The sequence below is a fragment of the Typopeltis vanoorti genome, chromosome 4 (assembly GCF_054136105.1).
Source record: "Typopeltis vanoorti isolate ZY-2024b chromosome 4, IOZ_Tvanoo_1.0, whole genome shotgun sequence".
NCBI classification, from domain to species: Eukaryota; Metazoa; Arthropoda; class Arachnida; order Uropygi; family Thelyphonidae; genus Typopeltis; species Typopeltis vanoorti.
Genome location: NC_143552.1, coordinates 93271894 through 93284856, shown reverse-complemented (window position 1 = coordinate 93284856; position 12963 = coordinate 93271894). Strand labels below are relative to the sequence as shown.

The 12963-nt window shown below is 35.1% G+C and overlaps 1 protein-coding gene across 1 annotated transcript in view; it reads left to right on the top strand.

Annotated features, from left to right (window-relative positions):
• Rok (Rho associated coiled-coil containing protein kinase) overlaps positions 1-12963 on the top strand; it is a 484157-nt gene that overhangs the window by 265378 nt on the left and 205816 nt on the right. The window contains exon 17 of the mRNA XM_090392113.1: positions 7379-7618. Within this exon, the coding sequence (XP_090248239.1) occupies positions 7379-7618 (240 nt within the window). The remainder of the gene's footprint in view (positions 1-7378; positions 7619-12963) is intronic.

The following is a 12963-nucleotide window of genomic DNA, read 5'->3' as shown; positions in this document are numbered from 1 at the left end:
AGCAGTTTGGTGTGAGATTAAGTCCAGTAAGACAAAATATATAGTTAGTTGTTGCTGTAGGCAAGGGAGTTCCACAGATGATCTGGACGATGTGCATCACCAAATTAGAGCACAATGACTACAGGTCAAGTGATTATTATGGTGGACTTCAACTATGAAGATATTGACTGGAAGGAAGAACGATCATGTGGCAGGAAGAAAATAGAATTTGTACACCTGCTGAGAGATAACTATTTAAGATAGCATGTGATGGAAGGGACTAGGGGTGGGAGAGTATTGGACCTGGTCACAGGATCAGAAGAGTGACCATGCAGTCTTGACTTGGAGACAGAAGAGTCTTGACTTGGAGGATTGTAAAACATGAGGAATATTCTATCAAGAAGGGGTATTTGTGGAACTACAAGGCAAGTGATTATGACGTTTAGGAAGAAGCTTAAATCTGTACTATGACATAAAACACTGCAGGGTAAGGATCTTAGTAGTGCATGGGATGTAGTTAAGGTTCATCTAGAGCAGGAGTGTCAAACTCAATTGAACTGTGAGCGATTTGCCATAAAAGTGTATCTCAAGTGGGCCGCAAAATAATTTGACTAAAAAACCTGCACTAATTAGAATCGAGGGAGGTGAAAGAATGAGCATAAATAAATTGGAAAATTAATGAAAATTTTATTTATTCTAAGTTATTACAAGCCATATAAAATAATAGTATAATGATTGACAACTCAAAAAAAAAGAATATTTTTATGATATTAATATTTACAAATATATAGCATTTAAACCGAAATTAAATTTTATTTGAACAAATCAAATATTTATACAGTCTAAAAAACTATCAAGTTTCATTAATAACCATCACAAAAATTTACAGAGCCTCCTATTAGTTTGAAATTTTTTGTTTGTGTTGAAATAAAATACTTCTAATTTTTTCAGTGGGGGGGGTCTATATTTTGGGGAATTTTTTAAATGTTAATGAAAATATTTTGGGGAAATATGATAATATTTTGGGGTTAAAATATATATACTTGCATAATATAATTATAGTAATTTAATTGTAGTATTTTTTTTCCCCCTGACACTTGACAATGTTTATTGTTAACCAGCTTGCCAAAATTTGGACTCAATGAGAGCATACGACCTTCATTATGGCTGAAAGATTGACGTCAGTTAATCTTGATCTGTGGGCTGTTTTGTTACCTTTCATACATGAGAATAATTGTTCGCATAAATAGATGCTTCCAAAATAATATAGAATATTTTCTTCAGACTTTATTTCCAGATATTTTTGACCTATATATTTTTGGAACACCAACTTCTTGGTATTTCTCTTTTAGAATGGAATCATTTTGTAAATCAATAAGTTCCATTTGAATACAAATAGCAGCTTTTTTTTTTTCAAAATTAAAGGAAGAAGGACCTGTAAAAAGTGAATAAAATTCTTCTTGCTCCCTAAAATCTTTAAATTGCCTATCAAATTCTTCTTTAATCTTTTCTAGTTTGGGACAATATTGAGAAAAGGTAAAACTTTGATTCTTATTGTTCAACTGTTCACACATAAGAAAGTAATTTAGAATATTCTCTTTTAAATGATTTTGAAAGAAAACCAATTTACATCTAAAACTTGCTAGTGCATCATATGTATGTGTTATTAACTGATCTTTTTCCTGAAGTCTGACATTTAAATCATTCAAATGTCCTGTAATATCATCTAAGAATGCTAGATCTTGTACCCATGTTCTGATCATTAAGAAATGCAACATCATGATTTTTCATTTCTAGGAACAATTTGATCTCCTCTAAAAAAAAAAAAAAAAAAAAAGCTTTTTATTACCACAAAATAACCAACGAATCTCTGTGTAATAAAGTAGCTCTTCAAATTCACTCTCCAGGTCTTTAAGAAATTGTGCAAACTGGCGGTGATTGAGGCCTCTGGATTGGATGAAGTTGGAGCACAGGACTTGCTGCAGTGGAAAGATTGCAGTTTTGGAATGTCTGAACACATTTCCTTTAACTTTGCTGCAAGTCTTGATGCAAAACCTTTATTTTTGCCTGTCATTGCTGGAGCACCATCGGTTGTCACAGCTACGAGCCTGTTCAGAGGAAGTTGGTATTTTTCCATAATGCTCCACACAGCATCAAGAATGTCTTTCCCTGTAGTGGTTCCATGGATGGAAATCATTTCCAAGAACTCTTCAGTAATATTCATATTGTCGTCACAAGCCCAAAGAAACAGAGCAACTTAAGCCATGTTGTAATATCGAAACGTTCGTCAAGTTCAATTGAAAAGCACTGTACATTTGTGGGTATTTCTTGCAACTAGTCATGCAGATTATCTGCCATTTCGGTTATTCTTTCAATCACAGTATTTCTGGACTAAGAAATATCCCAAAATACTTGCACATTTTTGGGACATACATTTTCGACTGCTTTTATCATACACTCCTTAACCAAGGAATCATTACTAAAATGATTTCATAACTAGCTCTCATTGCTGATTCATTGTGATGATAATTCAATGGGATGATAATTGTTTGCCCAGGCAAACAATTATCATCCCATTGCTCTGGCTAGCTGTCTTTATATAAGGATTTGAAGAAAATGGTAAATGCAAGGCTTTTCTAGTACTTTCTAGAAAGCAGCAAACTACTTTCCAACACACAGTGTGTCTTTGGTGTACGCCGATCAATCTTGGACAATTTGGTCAGTTTAGAAAAATGTATACGAAAAAAACCCGGGTTTTTTCTAACTTATTCTACCAAACTGCCTACCCCCCCCCTCCACACCACACACACACACACACACTCTGCAGTTCTCGACATCGCAGACAGAGGAAAAGCCACAACACCCAGAAAAAGGTATGTGCAATTTCTATTCCTTAAGCTACATATACTTTTTAGTACATCTACACTCATAATGCCCTAAGAACCCATGAGTAAATAGCCAATGACATTTAAACAGGGGCACTCCTAAACTGAAGCAGGCAATATAGCTGTATTATAATAGTTTATAATGAGGAGTAACATGGGAGTTTTCCCAGAAATAATATACATAATTTTCTTGTGTCTTATAACCATACAACCCCTAACATTGGCTCTCTACTCATAATTCCCCCCCCCCCCCCCACCCCCCACCCCCCTCGATCACAAACACCATTAAAAATTAGCCTTCACCTAACGCACATACCAACATAAGCTTATGTCATGGTCGCACGTCACATGTTCAATGAGTGCATAAACTTTACAAAAAGTACATACCAAAAAACCATCCTAACATACACCGCTCAAAAAATACACATAACATTCCTCAAAAAATGCCTCGATCACAACATCACACCAAAATTCGCGACGGTACGCGGCAACAGCACAATTCACGGAAATAAACAAATCTGCTACCGAGCATCCCGTGCCCTCATAAAACAAGCCATAAACAACAGATTTAAAAAGAAACAACAAGCATATTCATACATTCACAAAACAAAAAACAGATTGAAAAAGCTACTAACCACTAACGAATGGGCAGTTTTTTGGGATAATACCCAATCACACATCAACGACTACACGCTATTATTAGAAGATCGACACGCAAAGAAATGGTACACACTAACAAACACCCAATACAACAATCGCGCTGCTTCCAACCCTTCGGATATTTCCGCCTTAGAACACACAAAAAACAATTCCATTATCAATCTATCACACCACAATCTCACGCCCGACGAAATCACCATCCTGAACAAAGGGTTAAACTTTGGTGTGTCCCCAAAATACATACAAAACAGAGACATCATTACCGAAATGCAAGCGAAATTAGAGTATGACCCTAACAAAGAAACTATATTCCACAAAATTAACAACATCATAAACAGTAAAATAATAATTAAACCCAACATCACCCCCAACCTACAAGAAGCCCTTCTATCCCTAAAGAAGAACCCGAACATTATTATCAATAAAGCGGACAAAGGGGACACCGTAGTCATCACAAACCAAGCCGATTACCACAACAAGATAACAGCCATCTTAACCGACCCACACACCTACCGAAAAATACAAATTGACCCCACCTCCGACCTCATAAAACAAATCAACGATACCCTACACATCCTAAAAAATGAAAATAAAATTGACAAAACCACACTGAAAAACACAATCCCCCGCACCACACGCACCCCTTGTATGTTCGGACAAATAAAAACCCACAAAGACGGGTACCCGATGAGACCAATAGTCTCCTACAAAAATACCACCACAGCCCCTTTATCAAAATTCGTAGCGAAACTCCTCAAACCACTAACTACAACGTCAAACTTCACGATAAAAAACACGGACGACCTTTTCAATAAAATAAAAGACCTAACCCTATCCCAAGAAGACATCCTCACTTCTTTAGATGCGGCCTCTTTATACACTAACGTGGACGTCCCCAGAACTTTAGACATCGTACACACACTACTCACAGAAGACCACACCCTACACTCTCGTACTAAACTAACGCCCATTGACATTATTAACTTAATAAAACTAGTAATCTCGGCAAACTTCTTCAAGTTCAACAACAACATGTACATACAAATCTTTGGACTCCCCATGGGCCAAAACATCAGTGGACAACTAGCGGAATTATTCCTGGCACATATAGAATCACTTCTACTCCACCCTTCCCTTCCCCCCGGCATCACCTTCTATGGCAGATACGTGGACGATATTCTGTGCATTGGAAATCCCACACACATCACCACCTTAAAAACATCCCTAAACAGCTACAGCAACAGGTTAAAATTCACCACAGAAACCGAACAGAACAAATCCATCAACTTCTTAAACTTGACATTAACCAGAACACACAACAAAATAGCCACGAAAATATACCACAAACCCTCACACATCGGAAACTACCTCCATTTTCACTCATACCATCCGTATTCTGTTAAAAAATCCGTCATCTTATAACAATTCATAAATGCTCACAAATTTTCAACCAATCAAAATAGTCTAAACGCTGAAATAAAAAAACTAACACAGATCTTCTTAAATCGTAACTATCCTACACAACTGATTAACTACGCAAACAAGACGGCAAAAAACCGCCAAAACAACCCAAGTACCAAAACGAACTTCCCTACACAAAAAATTATCAAACTACCATACACCCAAAACACATACAAAGCCTATAAATACATCTTCAAACATACTGACTACAAACTGGTATTCACCACAAGCCAAAAACTGGCTAACCTCCTAAAATCCACCAAACCTCACACACAAAAAGATATATTTGAACAGCACAATGTAGTCTATAAATTTCCCTGCCAAAAAGACTGTGACATCACCTACACAGGTTCCACCATCAGGTCTTTATGGGCAAGACTACAAGAACACTTCCGTGACTGTAACATCCCTATTCCAGAACATTTAAACACTAAAAAACGCAACATTAAAAAGAAAAATCGTATACAAAGCACAGGAAAAACGGAAATAGCTGTTCACGCCCTTGAACAAAAACACACCCCGCAGATAGACAAGGCCATCATAATAGACAGACAAGACAATGAAACAATGCTCAGAATATCGGAAACAATAGCTATAAAGTGTGACGCGAACTCGATCAACGTACACAGGCCCTACATAATCTCCGAGGTTTGGAAGCTTCACAACATTAAATTGAGGTCACAATCCCGACCAATAGGAGACAACACAAACACCTCTGAAGCACCCACCCGACCTGACATAGCTTCCACTTTCCCAATATGTTCCGATGATGACCACGAATAGTCGAAACGGTCCACACCCCGTCAACCACCTTTCCCCTTCCCCCTCCTTATTTTAAAAAATTAACCCTTTCACTTTTTCCCCACCCTATATAAAAGTATATGTACTATATATTACGAAAAAAACCCGGGTTTTTTCTAACTTATTCTACCAAACTGCCTACCCCCCCCCCCTCCACACCACACACACACACTCTGCAGTTCTCGACATCGCAGACAGAGGAAAAGCCACAACACCCAGAAAAAGGTATGTGCAATTTCTATTCCTTAAGCTACATATACTTTTTAGTACATCTACACTCATAATGCCCTAAGAACCCATGAGTAAATAGCCAATGACATTTAAACAGGGGCACTCCTAAACTGAAGCAGGCAATATAGCTGTATTATAATAATTATATAAGAAACGCTTTCCTGAAATGAGAACAAGTGGCTTTAGTGTTCTTTGACATGGAAAAAGCCTGTGACACAGCCTGGATATATAGCATATTAGAAAACCTGTTGATTCATTGTGTGTGTGTGTGTGGGGGGGGTACTTTCCTATTTTATTAAGAACTTTCTATCCAGCTATGTCTTCCAAGTGTGAAGCTCATAATCTCAACCATATCATCAAGGAGGGGGGGGGGGTCCTCAAGGCGCTTTGTCTCTCTCTCTTAAGTGTGACCCTGTTTGCTATTAAATTTAACTCAATTACTGAACAGCTTCTGTCCACAGTAGGCTTGGCTGAATGGTTAGCATACCTGCTCTCCAAGCAACAGGTTGCGGGTTCAAATTCCACTGTGAACATGCATGTTTGTGATTGTTTTACTTTGTATACCTATAATCTTTGACATGGCATATTATGACCTTTGTTGTCCTTGCACCATTAACACCATAAATCATCATCTCTTTCCACAGTAGGTAGTTGCTTTTATGTTGATGACTTCACAGTTTACTGTCACTTCTGTAACATGATGATCATGAAGGTGAAGTTTATCCTAAGGCAAGCTTTATCCTTTAGCACACTCAGGAGTGTATGAAGTTCCCTTTGACTGTGACTTGCCTACTATGGACAAATAGGAAGATCAGTTAACATCCACCTGGAAGAACATAAAAAATATATTCGCTACTATTACTATGGCAAGTCAGGACTGGCAGACTATGCTTTGGATACTCTTTCACGCAGAATTAGATGGAAGAAAACAAATGTGCTATTTAGGAGTTGTTACAGATCTGAAAGATTATTTTTTGAGTCAGCAGTGGTTTTCAAGAATTCTCCTAACCTGAACAAGTATGGTTGCATTAATTTGCCAAAAATCTGGGAGACTGTCATCCTAAGAGCAACTCCCACATAGCTGTAGTGATTTTTTTTTTTTTTTTTTCAACATTAGAGGGCACCATAAAAAGGACTTTAGATCTTTTGTACACTGCAATTTTCTTGTTTTACTTACTCACTGTCGCTTGTACAAGTGTGTTGTGCTCTGATGATGCTGATTTGAAATTCAGCGAAATATAAGCAGTTAATTAAACATCTTTTGATTAAATTGGTGTTGTTAATACTGTTAAAAACTTAAGTCATGAATATTAACTTGAGTTTTATTTAAATATTTTAATTCTTATATTTTTATTTTAAAGAGTCAAAGGAAACATGAAAATGAAAGTGATAACAGGCGGAAAGCAGAAGCAAAAGTTCAGGAATTATGGACAAGAATTGAACATGAGCAAAATTTAAGAGCACAGATGTCAACTTCATCACAGCAAATTGGAGAAAAGGTATCGAATCAAGAAAAACAGTTACGTGAACTGAATGATAGGTTAAAAGCAGAATCTGAAAATACAGTAAAACTTAAAAAACTCAACACAGAATTAACTCTGGTAAGTACAACTTCTTGGTCTCTTTACTTTCACTGAATATAACTACAAAAGTAATCTGTTTTAAATATATATCATAGTATACTTGTTTATTGGATATGTACCTTGATGGTATCTAAAAGTTCTGTATTTATTAACTTTTAATTTCACTCACATTATTAGTAAATAAGTTATGAAAAGTAATCATTGTGTGTGTGTGTGTAACATGAAGACAGTTAACAGGGTTGAATGTTATCATCTCATTATGTAGTGCTTAATAATTTTTCAAGAAAAGATTCAGAAATAAATAAATTGACCTCATATCAGATGGAGATTATATAGATTTTCTTTTCAGTCAGCAAAAATTTTGAATAACAATAACTGTTGCTGCTCATTTTTATTTTATTTTATTTTTTAAATTGCTTTTCCAATTTTATTTTTACATTTAAACACTTTCTGAGATTAATTGCTAGCATTATTGACAAGTGTGCGTGTTGGGACCACTGACATGATAGGATTATTGACAAGCAATGGCAAATAATCATAATTAACTATTTAAAATATAAATACATTTATTTAAGAATACTTATCTTTTGATCTGGAATGTAAATTGTCACTTGATTTAAAGTATTTGTTTGATAATTATTATGTACAGAGTGATCACTGAAACATGAGATTCAATAATTAAATAACTCTGACACAAATAAATTACTACATTTTCAAAAATTTCTTACATTTCAAATTTTAAGATTAACCTCTAGCTTTATTTTGGAATTTTGCATCTTGTGACAAAAATATATGCACAAGAAGTGAAAAATCAGACAAATGACATGCACCTTTGTGCAGGTGGGATGACTCATAAGTCATCTGGATTAGACAGTTTACTGACTGCTGATATATTTTTTTTTTTTGTTTCTTTGTATAGTTTTGAGGAAATGACAGAAATGTTATGACAGGAGTTGAAAAAAAAAAGTTTTTTTTTTTTTTCAACTCCTATGGTATGAAAAAATTGATCAAGAAATAATTTAATATCCAAACTATTACTTGTAAGCTAAGCTTAAAGTAAAATGAAGGTATATTGCATAAACTTTTGAAATTAAATAACTAGGACACTAAGTAATTTAAATCGCAAAAAGGAACCTCATCACCATGTTGTTTTGCAAGTTGCAAATAGTAGTTTTTTTCTTTTCAGATTTTAGCTGGACATATATGGCCATACAAAAGTTTGTCTTCCATTCCAAATTTAATATGAATTCATATGAATGTGCTGACTTGGATAGGGATATGATATTAGGTAGGAAGTAAGGTGTTTTATGAATGCCAGAAAAGAAAATGGTAGAAAAATTGAGGTGAATGTTTGAAAAAATATATAAAATATTAGAATAAGACTGAACCAACGACACACATCAGTGATTTAAATTTTTGCTTAATAAACACAGAAATAAGTATTGAAAAATAGATTAAAAGATATCCAAATATTTAAGAGTCTGATATGTAGTAAGATAAAAGTTGAATCATTTGAAAACCATTTGAAATTACTTCTTTCATTTCTATGCTTCTTGTAATCAGATAAGAGGCAAGGGAAAATGATAGAAGTAATTTTGATTTGCTAGCTGTTTAAGGAACTATGCAATTTTGTCTAGCTTCCAAGCAGGAGATTGAATTACAGTTTCATCATCATCATCAAATTCCTGACATGTACCCTGAAGGGGTGTACAGGATATGATAGTACTACATGAAAAATTTACATCATTACTAACTTCCTATCTACAATTTTCCTCCAAATCAGTCTGTTACTTGTCAAGACTCCAACATTATCAGATCTTATATTTCTATCGTCTAAGGCACTTTGTACCATATCAATCCACCTATATCTTGGTCTTCCTCTGTTTCTCTTTCCTGCAAACCGGGCAGAGAACAGTTGTTTTGCTATACTTTCCTCGCCCATTCTGTTTAAGTGACCATACCACCTGAGATAAGCTCTGCTAACACATTCCTGGATGCTGACAATGTCAAGTTCTTTCCTAATATCCTTGTTTTTAATATGATATTGCCATTGATGCCATCTGTTCATGCCTCTAATCTTTCTCAGGACTCTCATATCTGTGGTCTCTAGTCTTTTGTCACGTGTTTTACTTCTGACCCAGGTCTCAGATCCATAAGTTAAACTGTTTTGAACACTGTCTTGTATACAGCTAATTTAGTGTTCTGACTAATTTCTCTCTTATTCCATATGAATTTATTCGTTTGACTTCCTACCATACTAGCTTTGTTGATTCTGTTGTCTATTTCCATATTTAATTTACCATCTTCACCAAAAATCGTGCCTAAGTAGCTGAAATGTTTTACTTGTTCCACAGGTTCCCTGTTCAAAACACAGTTGACATTTTTAACCATTCTACTTATTTTCATTGTCTTTGTCTTTTTAATGCTGACCTTCATTCTATATCTATTACAACAGTCATTCAATTTAGTCAGGGAATCTTGCGAACTTGTAGCGGATTTATTTAGAAGTATAACATCATCCGCATAAAGCAAAGAGCTGCCACATTAACATCTCCAATTCTGATATCATGTTTAATACTACTTTTCTTCATAATGTAATCATATAAATAATGAATAACAGAGGGGATAATGTACATCCTTGTCTCACACCAGAATTAACATTAAACCATCTTCCTGTACTTCCTTCAATTCTAACTGCTGACTTGCAACTCAAATAAAGGCTAAGTATTGCTTGATATAATGCCCCATTGACACCATATAACTGTAGCATATTGAATAGCTTCTCTCTTGGCACCTTATCATATGCCTTTTCCAGATCGACAAAATTTAAATACAGATCTTTGTTATATTCTCATGCTTTCTCAACTATTTGTCTTAAAGTGAAGATCTGATCCTGACAGCCTCTATTTGGCCTGAATCCAGCTTGTTCTTCACCCAGCTTTTCTTCCACAATTCTTCTCAACTGTTTCTCAATATACTTGCATTGATCTTGCTAGGAACACTCAATAGGGAAATACCTCTGTAATTCTCACATTCAGTTTTATTTCCCTTTTTATATATGGGTACTATTAGAGCTCTACTCCAATCATCAGGAATTCGTCCCTCTGTCCATGCTTTCTGAACTATGCAGTGCAGCCACTGTAAGACTTTTATACCACCATACTTCAGCATTTCTGGTCGAATATCATCTACTCCTGCTGCCTTCCCATATTTCAAGCCTTTGATGGCTTTTCTACTTCAAGTATAAATATGTATTCCTGACTGTATGGCTGTTGAGTGTTTTTTCCACTATGCTATCACTGCTTGTTTCATTTAGCAATTTTTCGAAGTAATTACTCCATACTTCAAGGATATCTTTTCTCCCCCCGTTTTCATGTCACCTTTATCATCTCTAATTCCTTTTACAACACTCTTTCCTCCATTTCTAAGCTTCTTCAACAGCCTCCAGAATATCTTACCACCTTCTTGATATTTATTTTCTGTGTTCTTTCCAAAGTAGTCCCATGACTTTAGTTTAGCTAGTTTTACAGTGTTTCACTTTCTTACATTTGTCTCTGTATTCTCTAAGAGCAAAAGCTGACTGATTTGCCAGAAACCTTTGATATGTTTTCTTCTTTTCCTTCACTGCCTCTTTAACTTCCTGTATCCACCATGGAGTTCTAATTTTTCTATCCTTGCAAACAACCTCACCACCTGCCTCTCTAGCTGAATCAATCAGGACTTTCTTCAAGGCTTGCCACTGAGTCTCCAAGGTTTGATTCCTGTTCTCAAACTCTTTCATTTTTTCTTCAATATTCTTTGTGTATTTTAGTCTACAGTTCACATCTGAGAGCTGCTCAACTTTTATTTACTTTAAAACTTTCTTACATGTCATTCTTTTCAATATGAAATTCAATTTTATCCTGCTCAAGACTAAATAGTGATCACTTCCAATTTCAAATCCTCCGTACACTTTGGTGTCCTGCACCAGGGAGAAAACATCACTATCAAGAATAATATAGTCAATGAGACTTTTCTTATTCCTTGCCTCTTCTCTCCATTTGAATTTGTGCACATTTTTATGTTGGAACATGGTGTTAGTAATAACTACACCATGTCCTGAGCAAAAATCCAAGAGATATTTGCCATTATTATGAGCTTTGCTCTTTTCTCCAAATTTTCCCAAAATATTTTTGTATGTCCGACAATCATTTCCTACTCTGCTATTTAGATCCCCAACAAGGACCAACTTTTTTCATTTTCCTTTTTCATTGTGTCAGTTGCTTTTTCTGAAGCATCAAAAAATTCCTGCACTTCTACCTTAGTAGAACCTTCTGTGGAATCATAGGCACAAATAAGTCTCATTGTCCAATTCCCCATTCTGATATTAGCCCACATCACTCTACTTCAGACTGCCTGCCATTCAAGAAGATTAGCCTCGTATTTTATGTTGAATACTATGTCTACTCCTTCTTTTCTTTGATTGTCATTGCCTGAATATAACATTTAAGTGATATTATTCTTTAGTATATTTCCAAGTTTGTCACCATTTTATCTGTACTTTTCTGTATTTTTGTTGTCATTGTTTTATTTTGATAACCTGTCCCAAGCAGATTTTTTTTAATATATATATATATATATATATATATATATATATATATATATATAACTTTGTTTCTCTTATTATCATCTGGTCATCCTCTTCATTGTCCACCATTTTATTCTTATCACTTGTACATGCATCTTCACTTGCTTCCAGCACTTTATTTACCACAACAACATTGCCAAAATTCACACTCATATTTTCTCTTTTTTTTTGTTGTTCAGCTCACTGCTATCATTCTTTTTACTATCTCCACACTTCTAGCACTTACTGTCAAAACTTCCAACATACATGTTCACCAGTTTCACTTTCCTTCCACAAATCTTCCACTCTACACAGTGATTACATTTTGCACATGCTGCACTGAACAGAATCATGCATATTGAAATTGCCTATGATTGTTCAATGTGTCATGCCATGATGTACAGTGTGATATACTTATAACAAAAATAATAGCTTTAAAAACCATAAAACAAGCAAACAACTCTAATTTTTGCTTCTTCTGATATGTCAGAACGCTTCAAAGATGCTGGAAAGAAAAGAAAACACAAATATGGTCTATCTTTCCAAGCAAATGAAGATCATATTGCTCTCATTTATCGGAAATCTTGAATACAATATTGGATATGATACATTCTGTAACTTTAGACATAACAACACTTATGGTGCATGATTTTACCATGCTCTTAATTGTAGAACTGATGATTCCATTACTCTTATCCTAGATGTGTGAATTGTCCATTTTGAAGTCCTAATTATGTTTTTATATTTTTCCTGAAGT